This window comes from Squalius cephalus (genome assembly GCF_949319135.1).
Source record: "Squalius cephalus genome assembly, chromosome: 25".
NCBI classification, from domain to species: Eukaryota; Metazoa; Chordata; class Actinopteri; order Cypriniformes; family Leuciscidae; genus Squalius; species Squalius cephalus.
In genome coordinates this window covers 10,411,259-10,429,518 of record NC_137146.1, presented here as the reverse complement: position 1 = coordinate 10,429,518, position 18,260 = coordinate 10,411,259, and the positions used below count along the sequence as shown (strand labels likewise).

Sequence of the window (18,260 nt, the reverse complement as noted above, 5' to 3'; positions counted from 1 at the left end):
AATATCGTGTATGGTCATTTTGTACATTTTACAAACACTGGAGGTAAAAAGGCTTAAAATACACATTTCTAGGATACTGAATGTTGTTGAATTTTATTTCAAAATCACAGGTTTTCTGATCAAAATCAACAGAGGACAAAAAGCAACCATTGTTAGCTCATCAAAACAATACACATAAAATAACAAATTATAACCAACAAGCTCAGTCAAAAAGGCCAGTTCTTGCAAGAACACAATCACTAAACTTTCATTATTCTTGTATTGATTAGCCTATTTGCATACAAAAATATTCGCTCATTCTGGTTACTTGCTTTGTGAGCTATCATTTTAGAAAGTAAAAAATGTTTCCATTTTCATCTTACAAATATTTCAGTTGCTGATGTTTATTGTAGTTTAGTATTATGCTGTAACTGAGTATCAACTGAAGTAATACAGAGCTTCAAAATAAGTTCCTTTCATAAATTCAGTTTCAGCAGCCCTGTAAAATTAGTATTATCATCATTTGAAGTAGACAAAAACACAAAAGAAAACTAGGATGGACTGAAACAATGCTAATCAGAGACAAGCTTTTTTTGAATAAATGCATTGTCCATCGCATCAATTTTGTGACCAGTAAATCTTAAGAGACTTCAAAAACATTCAAAAAAGGCAAGAGGCATTTTAGAGGTATCAGCTTTGCTCATAGGAGTTTCAATCACCTTTACAGAACATGTGAACATGTCTATTAGGATACAGACCGCAAGACCAAACATAAAATTGGTTATCTTTTTTATTGCGAATCCATAGATTCTGTACTTGTAACTAAATTCCACTTGATGTGAAATCAATATAAATACATTAAAAGATAACAAAATGGATTGAAAGTGAAAATGCAGTCATGTGTTTAGTAAGAGAAACCCAAAACTTGAGCCTCAGCGTACATAATGATGGAGGGGCAACTTCATGTGGGGGGGGGGGGGGGGGGGGGGACGGGGATGAGAATATCGTCGCTTCAGGCTGAAAAACATTCACTTCCCTGCTTCTTCCTCTTAGATCTGCAGAATAGATATATAGTATTGTCAGAACAAACACTAATGAACACAGATAAAAACTGATGTACTGACTACTTGCATAATTTCAATGAATCACTCAAAACATTCAGTTTTTAATTAATCTTCTTATGAATTCAAGACTGCTTCAGTACTTACATCATCAATGTCTTCATCATCATCACCAATATCATCAAACTGAATCTCATCATCATCACCAGGCCCGAAGGTATCAGTCTCGTTGATTTTGGCTGCAAGGCACCAAAAGTGAGAATTTAATGACATGACATTTAATACAGCACAGCAAAAAGATCAGCATATTGCAAGCCAAGAACCTCTTTTCATCAAGAACTGTCTAGTAGAGGTTACGTTTCTCCGAATGTACTCACCGTGTTCTGGAAGCTCTCCATAGGCTTTCAGACTCCGAGCTTCATCAGCATTATACTTCAAAATGACATCTGCTTTGTTATCCTGATAAGAGATTTCAGAATTGAAAGTGTCAGATATTCACTCCATAAAAAAACCTTGTATTAAAGAAATCTGTAGTTTCAAAAGCAGAATTAGTTTTATTTTTTAATTTAAAAGAGTAAAGCTTTTAAGTGATATTGGGAATTCATATCTTTCCTGGCAACAGTTATATATTTTATTTGCATTATATAGCTTACGTGTTATATTATTATAATATATAATTGTTAAATTAAGAAATATTTAACAAACCTGCTCCTGCCAGTCGCATAAACATAGCCTTTATGTTAAGACTGTGTCTTAAGTACAAGAAAAAAAAAATGAATGACTAACTTGTAAAACTAGTCTTAGCAATTTATGCAAACAGCCCCTGATAGCCCATTAATACAATGACTATAAACAATTATATCTATAGCTATATTTATTATATTAGTATAATCATATTAAATTAAAAAAAGAATATTTAAACAAACCTGGTAGTCTCTTAATCCAATGAGTATAATGTCTGACGTGTTAATCCACACCTAAATTTAAGAAACAAAAAGAATTAGACAATAAATGACAAGACAAATGTGTCTTTGGATTTCTTGTTAAAGAACAATATAAACATTTTAAGCAGATACATTTTCATTTCAGAACATTATTTTGTCCCATGCTTAAGTTTTCCAGCATGTATAAAAAAATCCATACACAACATTAGTTACATCAATTATTTAGTTTAATCAAACAATACTGACTGATTGGCCTAAACTTGATAATCAGTCGAGTCAAGCTCATTCACAAAGTGATGAAAACGCTGAATCTACATTTAGCCTGAAAAGTAAAGCGCACCTTTTTCCGGAGCTTTCCTCGGATGTGACAAAGCCGTTTGACTCCATCAAAACACATGGCCTCCAATCTCCCATTTCCCAACATCTTGATGACCTGAGCATATTCTAGAAGACAACAAATGATCAAACTAAAAGCATTTCAAGGAAAGGCAGAATGTTTATTAAATGAAAGAGTATTACAATACCTTGTCCATCCTCTTTAAACACCAGCTCCCTTTTCTCAGATTCATTCTCATTCTTACCACGCCGCCGATTTTTTCCTCCTTTACCTGGATACAGAGATATAAGATGAGATCAGATGACATTATACACATGGGACAAAGTCTTCTCATTAACACTACACTGCAAATGTTGCCTAATGACAGAGCAAAGTACATCCAGCATGGATGATTTTGATCTATTTTTCATTTCATGTTTATTTGTTGTGCAACTTAAGCATGTAGGAGCCCTCCTAGAAATATTAGTTTGATAATTATAAGTAACAATATTATGAGTCTTAACTGTAACACTAAATTTATCTGTGTTTACTGCGTAACGTTACAGCGGCCGAGAGCATCCCTCTCATTACCTGACAGAATATTTTATTTCGTTTTATGAGCTTAAAGGACCAAAAAATTATTTAAAAAAAATTTTTTTGGGGGGCAAAATGGAAAATCAAACTGACAATGAGCTGCTACATTGAATATCTCGCGCAACAGCTCACGTTAACGTTAAGTTACCTCGTTTGCTAAATTCAAGGCTAACATCTCTTACAATTGTCTTAAGAAACCACCTTACCTTTGTTTTTCGGCATATTCTTTCAATCACGTCGACGACTCTCGTATAATGTTTCGAAACGTCAGGAAATTATAACCATATGTCAAATAGTTTACTTCTCAAACATGCTATAGTGAGCTGTTCAGCGCCGCTAGTAGCGAGAAAAGCTGAGAATGACGCATGCGCAGATTGCTTGCTTCATTCAAGATTCAACAGCGCAAAACTTTATTCACATCACAACCGCAAACCCGATCAGGAGCTGAGCCCATTTGTTTTTATAGCAGTGGATTCAGTCTAATTTATTATGATCTTATCTGATCTGATATTGTAATATATGATAAATAATAATTATTATTTTTTATTAGGTCATTGGAACTCAAAGAGAAAAAGAAAAAATATATTTCGGGAAGGTTCCATCCTCCTATCCGATAGGGGGCGACAATTTCATCGTTAACGTCTGTAACATCTGAAGAAACCGCATTGAGGTTTGTTTTGAACATTTTTGCCTGTACTTCTTAAAGTAGGGTTATCTACTATGATCAAGAGATAGCAAGCAATCTAAATGCAAATATCATATTGTTTACATAGTCTAAACATTCCATATTAAAGCCTAAATCCAGTTAGATCGTAAACATTATGGTACATAAATGTGTGGTAGGTGGTTGTCCGAACCGATCGGAAACCATTATTCATTACATGTTACCCAAGGATCCGAAAAGACGCAGACTTTGGTTAAAGTTTATTAAAGACAGTAAAGCTGATGAGGAAAACGCGAGCCCTTCATGCCGGGTGTGTGGGGATCATTTCTCCGAGGAGAACTACTTCAAAATGGATCTGGGTTACACCACATGTATGATACTAAGCGTGGATGCTGTTCCTACAGTATATGCTGTTCATCGATCATCTGAGACGGAAAAGGAGATACGGGTAAGATGGCTAATTATTATTATTATTTTTTCAATTAGTTTTCATTCATAGGACATTTATATTTTAAGGTTGCACTTTATTTTAAGGTGTCATTGTTAGTGTAATTATATATATTATATATATATATATATATATATATATATATATAATTTAACAACATGTTCTTACTATAGGGATAAAGTAGGATTAGGATTTGGTTGTAGGGTTAGTTGCATGTAATTATGCATAATGTACTGTTATTACTATGGTAAGTACATGTAACATGTAACACGGACACTGTAAATTAAAGTGTTACCTATTTTAATGATATAGTTATTTAATGTACAATTTCATTTTAGATATAATATAGATATTAAATGTTTATATATATATATATATATATATATATATATATATATATATATATATACATACATACACGCATATATTATTATCGGTCAAAAGTTTGGAAACATTAGCCTACTGTCTTTAATGTTTTTGAAAAAAGTCTCTTATGCTCATCAAAGCCTGCATTTATTTGATAAAATACATAAAAAACAGCGATATTGTGAAATATTATTACAGTTTAAAATAATGGTTTTCTATTTTAATATAATACTAATTTATTTCTGTGAAGTGGAATTTTCAGCATTATTACTCCAGTCTTCAGTGTCACATGATCCTTCAGAAATTATTGTAATATGCTGATATATATATATATATATATACACACATTTATTTTTTATGTAATATACACATTAAATGTAATTACATATAATTCAACATCCATGTTTTATATAAAATTCTCTCTCTCTCTCTCTCTCTCTCTCTCTCTCTCTCTATATATATAGCCTATATATACTGTATATAAACAATTCTGTTTTGTAATCATGTACTGGATTCTGTTTTGGATCTGACAGGAAGCAGAAGATGAGAGTGTGGAAGATGAAACATGCAAAATCACAATTTCTGAGCCCATTTCACTTGCTTGTGTCAAAGAGGAGCCTCTCGAATATGAGCTGAGTGCCAACATGACGTCTGGACAAGAGCAGGATGAGTGTGTTAAATATGAGGAGAGTGAGCTGGCCGTCACAGAAGACTGTATTTCGCCCGTCATCTTTGAGAATAAAGAAGATCATGTCAAAAGAAAGTATATCAGCTGTTTAACTTGTGGCCAGAGGTTTCGTAGTAGACGCAACCTAATGAAGCATCAACGTGCTAATCACGGTAAGAAGAAAACCAAATCCGAAGTTAAAGAAAAGTTGTATGTGTGTTCAACTTGTGGGGAGAAGTTTAATGAAATGCGTCTCCTTTTGCGGCATCGAGTCATACACACTAGGGAGAATCCCGATGGGAGGTTTGGGTGTCAACAGTGTGGAAAAGGCTTTGCCCATCAGGCTTTTTTGAAAGCTCACCAGAAAGTTCACGAGGATGCCGAGTCGACCATGCCGTTCACCTGCCACTTATGTCCCAGACGGTTCGGCTACAAAGTTGCTCTCGTTGCTCACATGAAGCATCACTCATCCAAACTTACGTGCACCTGCCCCATCTGTGAAAAGACCTTTCAGTTCAGAGGTTCCCTCGTTCAGCACCTCAAATCCTCTCATGCTGGAGAAAAACTCTTGTGCAAGACCTGCGACAAGGGTTTTCTAAGAGTCAATGGCTACATCAAACACATGGACAAACACAATGTGATGACCCCGTACTACTGTGACATCTGCAAAATATATCTCTCACAGCGAGGCTACGCGGCACACATGCTCACACATGAGCAGAAGCCCGAAGAGTCTGCTGAGAACCAACCAAACAATTCAGAAGGAGGAATCGAGGAAGAGGTCATGATGGAGCCACTCAGCGAAGATGAGATGGAAGTTCTTGCTGAGAGTTCAATGGATCTGTCAACAGTGGAGGATGTGGAGTCTGGAATGGTTCTGGAGAAGGAACTTCCTCAAGATAACCATGAAGAGGAGAAGAAGAGCGAGGACAGCGCTGGCACACAATGAGATCTCAGTTTAAACAAGTTTTAAACTAGTACTGTATACATTTTGTTAAATTAAGTATAAACCCTTTAGTTTACCCGAGGCAAACTATTTTTTTTATTTCAATAGTCAGGATTATGATTAAATCTAAGAGCCTAATCCAATTAAAATGTTTCAATTTTAGTTACACTGTTAACTAAATATTGTAGGCAGATTTCTGTATTATGTCTCTGTGGTATTAGTTAATAATGTTTTGCTGCTATTAATGTTTAGACATTCTAAAAACATTTTATGTGCATATTCACATGTACTTTGTAAGATGCATTTTTATGAAATACTTTTGTCTTTCATTAAAGAAATTGATATGAAGAGATGCATTGGACAGATTTTCTAAATTTAAGTGATATAGTTATAGAAATTAATACTTTTATTCAATAAGGACATATTAAATGAATCAAAAGTGACAGTAAAGACATTTATAATGTTACAAAAGATTTCTATTTCACATATATGCTGCTCTTTTATGTATTTATCAAATAATTCTGAAAAACTGTATCATGGTTTTCACAAAAATATCAACATTGATAATAATATGAAATGTTTTTTAAGGAAACAGCATATTAGAATGATTTCTGAAAGAGCTTTGCCATTGCATGAATAAATTACATTTTTAAAATTCTAATTAATATTAATATTTTATTATTTTTGATCAAATAAATGGAGGCTTGGTGAGCAAGAATGACTTTTTTTTTCTTTAAATCAAAAGCAATCTTACAGACCCCAACATTTTGAATGGTATTGTATATATTTAACAATTTTAGTCACACACTCAAGCATGCAAAATTAATAATTAACAGATTTTTCTACATTATAAATTAGAAATGGTATTAAAAAAAATACTGTTTCCAGCAACACTGTCAGCCATGTAACTTTGAAGTTTGTATTCTTTGCATAAGGTCAATATGTGACTCTGATCCTCAAATGTGCTATGCAAAATTAGAGGTCAGAGTTCACCAAATCTGAATATTTTACACGCAGCACAAGACAAAAATCTTTTTCTTTGCTTGCACTTTGGCTCACCCACGTTCGCAAGTATTGTGTGACGAACCCTTTAATGTGGTTTCTAAAAAAAAAAATGAAAACAGTGCAAGAAACATTCACAGTCATATTAAAAAATGGCAAAATTTATTTTCTACATGTACAAAAGAAAGAACAGGATAGCAGCTTTTATGGACAGCAACATTTCTAGCTCTCTTCCAATACAGGAAAAATACAACTGAGATGAAAAGAAAATGTACATCTTATTTAAAATTGCTAAAAAAAAAAAAAAAAAAAAACACAAACCTGCAAGGAATTAGAAGTGGTTAAAAAAAAAAGTGGGGGTGGGGGACATAATCAGTCATGCTCATAAACATGACCACTTCCACAGAGCTACTAGCTAATATAGCATCTTGCCCATGCACATTTATAAAAATATGTCAAGGCTGTAAGTAGTCACTTAAAAAAAGTCACTACATATATCTCTGTACATCCCTACATACAAACAAATACACAGGTCAGCAGGTTTTAGGTGAGGTGATACAGCCGTATACATTTCCGTCCCAGCTTATTTAAATTTTTTTATAATGTATTGCGTTTCACCTGAGTTCTCTATTTGACATTCTGTGCCGTTTACATGTAGGCCTCCCACCGCATGTTTTGTGCTTTGGACCTCGTTCACATTAACACCAGCAGCCGTCACACAAACATTCAGACTCGACTTCCAGTCTTGTATGGGTCTGCCGAGAGGGTTTTGTCCTAGTGTGTTGTTAAAAGATGACAGGAGTACAAGGTTTGCTGGGATACACCATAGCAGTTATGGTTTGGTGAGGTTTAAATATGCTATATGGCGTTCCTGATGTAAAATAGTAGAGCAGAACAGGATACAATTTTAATAATCAGTGTCGAACTGAGAGGAACATTTCCCATACAACTGGAGCTTTTCGCAACTGTGTTCACGGTTTGGTGCAGGAATTTGTTGTCATCCTCCAAAATCCCAATCCTCCCTGAATACATTAACATCTTAGCCTTTTTTTTTTTTTTTTTTTTACAGTATGCTTATATTCATACATAATTAGCTCCTCAGAAATAGTCCACAGATTCTTCAACGGTTTGCGTTTGGAAGCAGAGGCATGATTGTACAGGACGAACTGTTTCTATTGGCCCTCGAAGTAACCAGTGAAGGAAGATTTTGAGTGTCCACCAGGGGTCCTCAGAATCTACACTTGATTCTAAAGGCCTCGACACAAGGTGGGCAGCAAGCAAGCCGAGTTCAGGCTGTGCTCAAACCAAGCTAGAGGTCACGGGGGTTGGAGGTGGAAGGTATTAGCTCATAAAGCAGTGGAGGTCAGTTTTTTCACTCCTCTGCGCTGAGCAAGAATAGAACAGCCCACGGGCTCCAGCACGGGAGGAACGCTCCTATTCAAGGCAGAGTATGTAGCAGCCATCGCCCCCTACAGGAGAAAAGATTTCACACAAAACTTGCTTAATTAAACTGTCCTGTCAAAGTGTCAGGTTGAAAATAATTTCCATAACATAACTAATATTTATGGTTTATATATATATTTAAAATATAATTTCTTTCTGTGATGAAAAGCTGAATTCTCAGCATCATTACTCCAGTCTTCAGTGTCACATGATCCTTCAGAAATCATTCTAATATGCTTATTTGATACTCAGTTATTATCAATGTTGAAAACCGTTGTGCTGCTTAATATTTTTTTGGAACCTGTGATACTTTTTTTTTTAAGTTAAAAAGAACAGCATTTATTCAAAATAGAAATATTTTCTAACAATATAAATCCTTATTTTTTTTATCATTTTTATCAATTTAACACATCCTTGCTGAATTCTTCAGCGGTTTGCGTTTGGAAGCAGAGGGGAATTTTTTTCCATTTCTTTCTTTAAAAAAAACAAAACTGTAGTGTATATTGTTACAAAAGATTTTATTTTAAATAAACGCTGCTCTTTTTTAAAAACTTTTTATTCATAAAAGAATCCTGAAAAAAGTATCACAGGTTATAAAAATATTAAGCAGCACAACATTGATAATAAATCAACATATTAGAATGATTTCTGAAGGATAGTGTGACACTGAAGACTGGAGTAATGGCTAATGAAAATTCAGCTTTACATCACAGAAATTAAATTTTAAAGCATATTAAAATTGAAAACCATTATTTTAAATTTGTGATAATATTTCACAATATTACAGTTTTTTCTGTATTTTTGATCAAATAAATGCAGGCTTGTTGAGCATAAGAGACTTCTTTCAAAAACATAAAAAATAGTAATGTTTTCAAACTTTTGACCGGTAGTGTATATTTTATAAACAGAATATCTAGCCGATTCAACAGCTAAAAAAAACCTTGGGAACCTTGTGAAGCATTTCAGGGGCAGAGTAAAATATTTATGTGAACACTTTTAGATATTTAGGTTTTATTCTAAAGCACAGCATGCAGACAGGACCAAACCTTAACCAGATGGGGGGCGTCGTGTCTGTTCAGCTGGTATTTGGGGAGCTGGTCTTTGTGAACGATCCAGGGATGTCTCGACACCTGTGCAGCTGTTAGTCTCTGATGAGGGTCTACATGCAACATCTTAGACACCAAGTCCTGTAGAGAACAACAACGAATGATTATTTTTGTCCTGTTTTGAAGAGTATATTCAGATGCTCTTCTCAGGTGGGCACCTTTGCCTCGAGTGAAACAGAGTTCCAGTATCCGCCAGTGAGAGAAAACTTCCCACTGCCGATCCGAGCCAGAATCTCCTCCGGCGTGTCCTCGGGGCCATTAGCAAATGGCGTAAATCTGAGAAAAAGCTTGGTGTCAATTGAATAGAAACACATTTTGAAAACTATAGTGCTAAGTTTAAATACTTACCCAGTTAACATTGTGTACAGAAGGACACCTAAACTCCAGATATCACAGGCAGCGTCATAACCCTGTTTCTTCAGCACCTGGGGACCAAAGTGATGTTCTCCGATCAAGAAACTCACATTTATTTGATCAAATATTGTGCCACCTGAAAAACGTACCTCTGGGGCCACGAAGTTGGCAGTATAACATGGCGTCATCAGCAGTCCGTTTTCCGCTCTGAGCTGCTTGGCAAAGCCGAAGTCGCAGATCCTGATGGACTCGGGATTCCCAGATTCATCAACATAAAGGATGTTACTGGGCTTTAGATCCCTGTGAACCACCTGAATAGGAAGTTTAAATTAGAACCAAGGAGCTCAAAATGTGCATATGATTTAGGCCCATTATTTTACAGAACAACAGTAAGATTACAATAATAACATGTATGGTTGTCTTAATTTCTTTGCGTTCATTTAAGAGGCTTTTATAAACGTGCCTTATAAAATAAAAACAATACTGGTTTGCATCTTGAGAAAACAATTGCACTGTAATTTTAAAATACATGAGTGCAAGTTGCTTTCAGTTAAATATCTTAAACATGCATTTTAGTTTGGGACTAGGCTTAAGCCTTGTCTGTAAAACCGGGCATATATTTATATAATTACAACACAAGCGTCACAGTTTGATGATCGCACTAAGCCGTATCACATTCTCACAATCATGCATTGTCAAAATTAATAAAAAAAGTTATCGGGCAATTGGCGAGTAACACCGTTTTAATGCCAGCCTTTACTCGCCATTGACCTGGCTAACATGCTCAGGGTGTCTGGCAGATGGCGGCGCGAGATCGTGCAGGGCTGTCAGAAGCAATCCGTGCATGACATTAATATATTAAAAAACGTAATATTTGAGTTGATTTAGTAATCGTTTAGTAATTGATTTCAATCATAAAATACAGTAATCACCTTCCCACCCCATGGAAATCCGTATAAATACAGAAAAATCACATCCCTGAATTAAATAATTTTTTTATAACTTTTGTAAAAATGAATATTATCATTTTATTTATTTATAATAATAATGATATACATATACAAAGTACACACACACACGTTGTGTTTTCATGTTTTACTTTCCATAGACAAAATTATTTTTGTACTGTAAAAACTGTTCCTTTACACTAACCCTACACCTAAACCTACCCATCACAGAAAACTTTCTGCATTTTTACATTTTCAAAAAACATCACTTAGAATGATTTATAAGCTGTTTTCCTCATGGGGACCAAAAAAAGTCCCCACAAGAATATCAGATATTGCCATCTTTGTGGGGAAATTTTTTAGTCCCCATGAGGAAAACAGCTCATTTTGTCTCCATAATGAAGTGCTTAATAGGTCACACACACACACACACACACGCACGCACGCACGCAATATGTTTAAAAAAATTTGGGTCAGAATGATCGTTTCAAAAATGTTGGGGTCAGAATGATTTTTTTTAAAGAAATTAATACTTTTATTCAACAAGGACACATTCAATTGATCAAAAGTGACTCTAAAAACATTTATAATGTTAAAAACTATTTCTATTTCAAATAAAGGTTGTTTATTTGAACTTTCTATTCAACAAAGAGTCCTTAAAAATGTATCCTGGTTTCCACAAAATTATTAAACAGCACAACTGTTTTCAACACTGATAATAATAAGAAATGTTCTTGAGCAGCCAATCAGCACATTAGCATGATTTCTGAAGGATCATGTGACACTGAAGACTGGAGTAATGATGCTGAAAATTCATTATATATATTTTTTCAAATATTATAATAGAAAACAATTACATTAAATTGTAATAATATTTCAGAATATTACTGCTTTTACTGTATTTTTGATCAAATAAATGCAGTATTGGTAAGCGTTCAGAGATATCTTTTTTTTTTAAATCGTACAGACCCTAAACCTTCTAACAGTAGTGTATATTACAGGCTTTTGCCTCTATTGCGGTCTGAATGTGCCCCTCTTGAGTATCTCTGCATTAAAGCCATTATAAACCAGTATGTGGTAAGACACCAAAGGCACGGTCTCACAAAGCTTCATTTGTTTCCCAAGATCACAATCTTAACGTACTTGAGCTGGGCTTTAAGTTTCAACATATTGAATTGCGGCACACATTTTACAGTTTGTTCTTTCCTATAGTTTGAGTGGTTTCATACCCCTTGAGTGTGCAGGTACTCCACAGTCTTTGTGATGGTGTACAACACAGCGCTGGCCTCCCGTTCTGAGAAGAACTTCTGTCTGAGGATCTTATCCAGCAATTCCCCTCCCTTTAGCAGTTCTGTCACCAGATACACTGAGCGGCCATCATCGTACACCTGCAAACAGACTCATATATTAGTTTATCTTGGATAATCTCTTCTATTTTATTACTACCTTCACTTTTTATTAAATGCTATTGCAATGTGTTCTGCATTACATAATATGATTAAGGATGAATTACAAAATTCATTTTGTGTTTGAAACAAATCAAGGAACACTCGAATCAGATGCATTTCTAATGTATGGAAACATACTGGAGACAATAATGGATAACCTGCTCTGAGTAATTTTCAGGAGAGACGGTAAGAGCAGGAACTCATTACACTTTTCCCTCATTCCGGAAATGTCAGAGCAGAATCAGGTAAACACATCAATGCTCTTTGAAAAGAACAAGACATTATCTTAATATAATTGCATTCGGCCAATAAGACAAAGCTCGGAGTCTGCCCCCGCAGACTATTGTTTTCCATCCTGATAGATGAAAATAAAAAGACTACATCCTTGTTTTTAAACACTCACGTCTTTCAAGGTGATTATATTTGGATGTTGTCCATAGCGTAACAGAATTTCCACCTCATCCGTTGGATCCCGTTTAGCTTTATTGATTATCTAAACATAAAATATATAGAGACATTAATCACAATGTCCAAAAAACACAGCATAAAAAGGGCCAGGCAGTATAAAATTGTCTTGGAAAAGGCCAGAAATGCTTTTAAAGAACAGTTTTAGTAGGGATGGGCTGAAATTAAAATTCTGTCCAATAAGCTCATAATTATTTAATTTATTATTAATTAATTAACAGAGAAATTCTACTAAATAATTCAATAATGTTTAAATGTCTAAATAATTAAAAAATAAAACAATAATAGCAACAAATGAATTTTGGCATTATAATCTACAGAATGAAAAATGGATATTCATTTTGAATTGTGATGAATATTACAAATCAAAACAGTGTTATTAAATTAGTAGTGTTTTTAAATATTAAAAATAACTTCTTAAATGCTTATTTAAAGTATAATTAAAAAAAAAAAAGTCTATATTTAAAAACGTTACTAATTTAATAACACTGTTAAATTGTCATATTTAGCAAATCTCAAAACCAAATATGAAATATCCCTTTTTCACTCTTCACATATTTAGTTTTTAGTATTTTATTTTTAATCTAAATGTAAGCATACGTATGGGAAATCAACATGCACAATTAAATATCCAATATTGACCAGTACCGGTTTATGTTGCTATCAATTTGCCAAGGTGTTCTGGGCGGTCTATTTGAGATTTACTGCCTTAATGAAAGTGTGTTGGTTTAATATATCTCTCTCCTCACCTTCACGGCATACTCCATGCCTGTGCTTTTCTGTATGCAGCGTCTGCAGATAGAATACGAGCCAACTCCGATATCCTCCTTCACCTCATATGCGTCATTAAACTGTGACACGTTTCGGTGAAGCTGCTACAGACAGAAAACAACCAGATGTAATGCTGACATAAAATATGACTCATAACTAGACATTAAACACAGTCATTACAGCATATACTATAAGGAAAGCAGCTTAATTTGGAGTAAAATGTGATCTCCATGAGGGTGTATACCTGAACTATAGAGCTCATACTGTTCTGCAGGGGTTGAGACTCTTCTTCTGAGCTGATGGCCACAAAACTAAAACCTCTGAAGAGTTGATTGGCATTGGCACTAGGGGGTACACCTGGTGAGTCTGAACAAAAACACAGCGGTTTTGATCTACTCATTAAATACACCATCAAATAATCCGACAGATTTCAAAAGGCCTAGAAGCATTTAATTAAATAGGTTTTTATGTATTTGTCTGAAAGGGGATTAAAGACGGACGGCAAACACAGTCTACCTGATCTAGGGTCAGACACAGTCGGTTATAAGCTGATGTACCTTTGGGAGTTTTTGCTGTAAATTCTGGGTCAAAGTAGAAAGTGTCGTCTGGTCTCCCAGAGGCTGGTTTGAAGGGCGGGTGAAGCTCTCTTCTAAATAGTTTCTTAGACAAACAAGTCATGAAAAAACCTTTAAAACCACCACGCATTGATAGAGTGTCACTTCTTCATTGTAAATGCATGTTCCTGTAAATACTTACATTCCAGTCAATGGTAGAATAAAACTGGTGTCTCTTTATCTCTTCAACTCCATCTGCACCAGCACCTGCACACAAGCATAGTCAAGTTCAAATCAAATATGCAGAACTCAATATACAGAAATGAACGTCTAGTCAGTCTAATACACTACTGTTCATAGTTTGGGGTCGGTAAGATTTTGAAAGACTTTTAAGGCAACTAAGTCTGGATATATTTGATCAAAAATACAGTAAAACAGTAATATTGTGAAATATTATTATAATTTGAAATAACTGTTTTCTATTTTAATATATTTTAAAATGTAATTTATTCCTGTGATGGCAAAGCTGTATTTTCAGCATCATTACTCCAGTTTTCAGTGTCACGTTTCTTCAAAAATCATTCTAATATGCTGATTTGCCGCTCAAGAAACATTTATTATTATCATCAATGTTGAAATCAGTTGTGCTTCTTAAAATTTATTGAGGAAACCGTGATACATTTTTTCATGATTCTTTGATGAATAGAAAGTCCAAAAGAACAGCACTGATTTGAAATATAAATTTTACTCTCACATTTGATCAAGTTAATGCATTATTGCTGAAGAATAGTATTAATTTCTTCAAAAAAAACCCCAAAAACTTTTGCACCATAGTGTAAAGGAGTGGTCTTACCTAATCTATTGGAAGGGTTTCGTTTGAAAAGACTCCTGAGGAGACTCTGAGCTTCTGAGCTCAGAAACTGAGGCATTCCCAGCTTCGCCCTACAAAAGGAGAGGTCAAAAGTCAAGATAGAGGTCAGAGAGTCAGCACATGCATGGAAGGTTCACATACAGTTTGATGCATAAAGAAAGGTCATCCTGATGGACGTTGATCATCCCTTTATGGTAAGTGCTGGTCATTGACCAATCAGATTGACATACTCTCATTTTAATGTTCTGTCAAAAAAAAAAAACCGAAAGTGTTTTTCTATATAGCTTTTACTTTGCAAGTCATGCAGTTAATTTAATTTACATGTTGGCCAGTTCTAAGTGGGCAATTTTTCTGACCACAATGTGCTGCAATGTGTATTAGACCTTGTGGTGATAAAGTCAAATTATGGTAAAATATCTGTCTACACAAGCCTAGAGGTCAACTTACAAAAAAGAGGACAAAGACAAAGTCAGACACTGTCGTATGCACTGATGTCACTTCCATAGCTAACACTTTGTGCATTCATATCAGTGGCAATTGTCTGTTCTTATCAGTCCTCAGCAGAAGCCTCAAATGAACACTGTAATTGACAAACCCTCATCTCGCCTTCACTCTGAAGGTCTGCAGTCATTCCACTAAAACCACATTACTAGTTTATCAAAGCCATCAAACTTTGATTATAATCATCCAGCGCACAGCAGTGCTAATGTGGCGCGCCTGAGCGTTATTCACCCCTCAGCGTGTGTTATGTGCGGTTCCATGTTTACTGATGGTTAAGTGGTTAGTCTTTAGGCTAAACAGCACTGTCAGCTAAACCAAGGGCTTATCCTCATCACTTCAGCACTTAGCATCCAGATGTTATTCAGACCAATTCCACTGGCTTTCCCACTCAGACTGGATGACTGTGTTTAGATTATAGTGTTCCACCGAGAAGGCGGAAGGATGAGGCCGTCACACACTCACTTTAGAATCATAGTCATGGTTTCCTTGCGGTCCTTGCCTTGGAAAGGCAGCGTTCCAGTCAGCATTTCAAACTGAGGATGGAGAGCAAAACAAGTTACTGATGGTTGAAGGTGCTGGAACACTATTCCAGATTGTTCCGGCCCAGTTTAAGAAGCGTTCAAGATTTAATTGATCATAATCGTAATTTAATAATTATATTTTAAAATAACTTATAACTTATGCATTTATAAAAAATAAAAATAAAAACTTTTAATGAGGAAACAAATGACTGAGATCAGCTTTAATGGGTATGTAGAGTATATAAAATGTACAATAGACAAAAATAAAAACAGGAAGTGACACTCCCTCACCATGAGTACACCGTAAGACCACCAGTCAGCACTATAAGTGTGTCCTCTTCGGTTCACCACCTCGGGAGCCATGTACTCTACCGTCCCGCAGAAAGAATATGCTTTATTTTCATGATCGATCGACTCCTTACTGAGTCCAAAATCTGAAGACACACACAAACACACTTATCAGTACAGGAACATCAGTGTTGTTATTGTTAACTAAAACTATTAAAATCGTAATAAAGCTGAAATAAAATAAAATATAAATATTATATGAAAAATTTTAAAATAGAAATGTTACTTTAACAAATACCTTAAATAAAAGAAGTTGGAGTATTAAAATGACTAAAACTCAAAGCTAAATAAAAAATTTTAAGACAAAATTAAAAAAGCACAAACTAACTGAATATATATATATATACATATATATATATATATATATATATATACATACATACATATATATATATATATATATATACATACATATATATATATATATATATACATACATATATATATATATATATATATACACATACATACATACATACATACATACATACATACATACATACATACATACATACATACATACATACATACATACATACATACATACATACATACATACATACATACATACATACATACATACACATACATATATATATACATACATATATATATATATATACATACATATATATATATATACATACATATATATATATATATATACATACATATATATATATATATATACATACATATATATATATATATATATATATATATATATATATATATATATATATATGTATGTATATATATATATATATATGTATATATATATATATATATGTATGTATGTATATATATATATATATATATATACATACATACATACATACATACATACATACATACATACATACATATATATATATATATATATATACATACATACATATATATATATATATATATATATACACACACATACATATACATATATATACACACACACACACACACACACACACATATACATATATATATATATATATATATATATATATATATATATATATGTGTGTGTGTGTGTGTATATATATATAAAAAACAGCTAAATATAAATATTTATAAATGCTATTTTAGTATATAAATCATACTAAATAGCACTGGGCCCAATCTCAGTTTCCAACAATCATTCCTCAAAATCGAATTTTCCCCATATTAGTTCTGTGCAGTTCACTTTCTCATTTAGTGTGGTTTAGATGGTCATAAACCTCTACAGAGTGAAGGTTAATGCGTATGTCTGTCCTCCCATGAGGCTGCAGTTTAACGGTATCAACACAAAGCCCTAAATGCTCAAGGTGGCGCCATGCTGATGCAGCCATTCCAGCAATCTGAAATTACCTACCTGTCAGCTTTATGTGGCCTTCCTCATCCAAGAGAATGCTGAAATTACACAGAATCACAGCGTTAAAAAGCCATTTAACAGAGCATGAACACACTCATACAAAGGGTCCCCTTACTTTCTATCGCCATTCCCACCCTGCGCCATAAGGACATATCTCTATGTGTCACGGCTACAAGACTACAACCATTATTTTTATAGCCTTGTTCTCTCCAGACATAAAAGTGATTTATGGATGACCTCAAAGACAGCATTGAGGTAGGATTAAAAAAAGGAGAGCAAGTGAAGATGTTTTGACTGACAAATAATGAAAAATAAAAGGACAAATGGAAGTATGGAAAGAAAAAATATACACTACTGTTCAAATGTTTCCCCTCTACAAAAAAGTCTCTTAAGCTCACCAAGGCTGCATTTATTGGAAAAAAATTCTGTAAAAATAGTCATATTGTGATAACTGTTTTCTATTTTAATATATTTCAAAATGTAAACCTGAATTTTTAGCAGCTTGTACTCCTGTATTCAGTGTCACACGATCCTTCAAATGCTGATTTGATGCTCAAAAAACATTTCTCACTACTATCAATCTTGCAAACAGT

At 34.1% G+C, this 18,260-nt stretch overlaps 3 protein-coding genes across 11 annotated transcripts in view; 1 reads left to right on the top strand and 2 right to left on the bottom strand.

Moving 5' to 3' along the window:
• Positions 1-13: 13 nt before the first annotated feature.
• eif1axb (eukaryotic translation initiation factor 1A X-linked b) lies at positions 14-3,298 on the bottom strand. Its single transcript, XM_079863340.1, has 7 exons — positions 3,101-3,298; positions 2,509-2,592; positions 2,325-2,428; positions 1,967-2,017; positions 1,418-1,499; positions 1,188-1,279; positions 14-1,034 (listed from the first exon to the last, which is right to left on the bottom strand). Exons 1-7 carry the CDS (start codon positions 3,114-3,116, stop codon positions 1,029-1,031), a joined length of 435 nt encoding a protein of 144 aa, XP_079719466.1. The 5' UTR covers positions 3,117-3,298; the 3' UTR covers positions 14-1,028.
• A 245-nt stretch (positions 3,299-3,543) lies between these two features.
• On the top strand, positions 3,544-6,336 carry LOC307153820 (uncharacterized protein). 2 transcript variants are annotated; one of them, XM_079863552.1, is made up of 2 exons: positions 3,544-4,006; positions 4,906-6,336. In XM_079863552.1, the coding sequence occupies exons 1-2, from the start codon at positions 3,716-3,718 to the stop codon at positions 5,986-5,988; spliced, it is 1,374 nt and encodes a 457-aa protein (XP_079719678.1). In that variant the 5' UTR covers positions 3,544-3,715; the 3' UTR covers positions 5,989-6,336. The 2 variants fall into 2 exon arrangements, with proteins under 2 accessions (XP_079719678.1, XP_079719677.1); XM_079863551.1 differs by having other exon boundaries at positions 3,554-4,006; positions 4,921-6,330.
• A 1,310-nt stretch (positions 6,337-7,646) lies between these two features.
• Positions 7,647-18,260, bottom strand: part of rps6ka3b (ribosomal protein S6 kinase, polypeptide 3b) — a 37,237-nt gene continuing 26,623 nt past the window's right edge. For 6 of the 8 annotated variants that reach the window (XM_079863547.1, XM_079863549.1, XM_079863543.1 and 3 more), the window contains 15 exons: positions 17,668-17,705; positions 16,260-16,402; positions 15,910-15,980; positions 14,929-15,017; positions 14,278-14,342; positions 14,079-14,181; positions 13,766-13,887; positions 13,500-13,625; positions 12,689-12,778; positions 12,067-12,225; positions 10,040-10,201; positions 9,885-9,961; positions 9,695-9,812; positions 9,477-9,617; positions 7,647-8,456 (listed from right to left, as the gene is read on the bottom strand). In XM_079863547.1, the coding sequence (XP_079719673.1) occupies positions 8,334-8,456; positions 9,477-9,617; positions 9,695-9,812; positions 9,885-9,961; positions 10,040-10,201; positions 12,067-12,225; positions 12,689-12,778; positions 13,500-13,625; positions 13,766-13,887; positions 14,079-14,181; positions 14,278-14,342; positions 14,929-15,017; positions 15,910-15,980; positions 16,260-16,402; positions 17,668-17,705 (1,627 nt within the window). In that variant the 3' untranslated portion in view covers positions 7,647-8,333. The remainder of the gene's footprint in view (positions 8,457-9,476; positions 9,618-9,694; positions 9,813-9,884; positions 9,962-10,039; positions 10,202-12,066; positions 12,226-12,688; positions 12,779-13,499; positions 13,626-13,765; positions 13,888-14,078; positions 14,182-14,277; positions 14,343-14,928; positions 15,018-15,909; positions 15,981-16,259; positions 16,403-17,667; positions 17,706-18,260) is intronic. The other 2 variants (XM_079863548.1, XM_079863544.1) reach the window with 1 other exon arrangement.

Excerpts from the sequence above, each read along its gene's own strand:
- LOC307153820 (XM_079863552.1), top strand. The coding sequence starts at position 3,716 with ATGGTACATAAATGTGTGGTAGGTGGTTGTCCGAACCGATCGGAAACC. Across the intron at positions 4,007-4,905 it reads AGACGGAAAAGGAGATACGG|GAAGCAGAAGATGAGAGTGT; the intron begins GTAAGATGGCTA and ends TGGATCTGACAG.
- eif1axb (XM_079863340.1), bottom strand. Across the intron at positions 2,018-2,324 it reads GAGGAAAGCTCCGGAAAAAG|GTGTGGATTAACACGTCAGA; the intron begins GTGCGCTTTACT and ends TCTTAAATTTAG. Across the intron at positions 1,500-1,966 it reads TTGGATTAAGAGACTACCAG|GATAACAAAGCAGATGTCAT; the intron begins GTTTGTTTAAAT and ends ATCTCTTATCAG.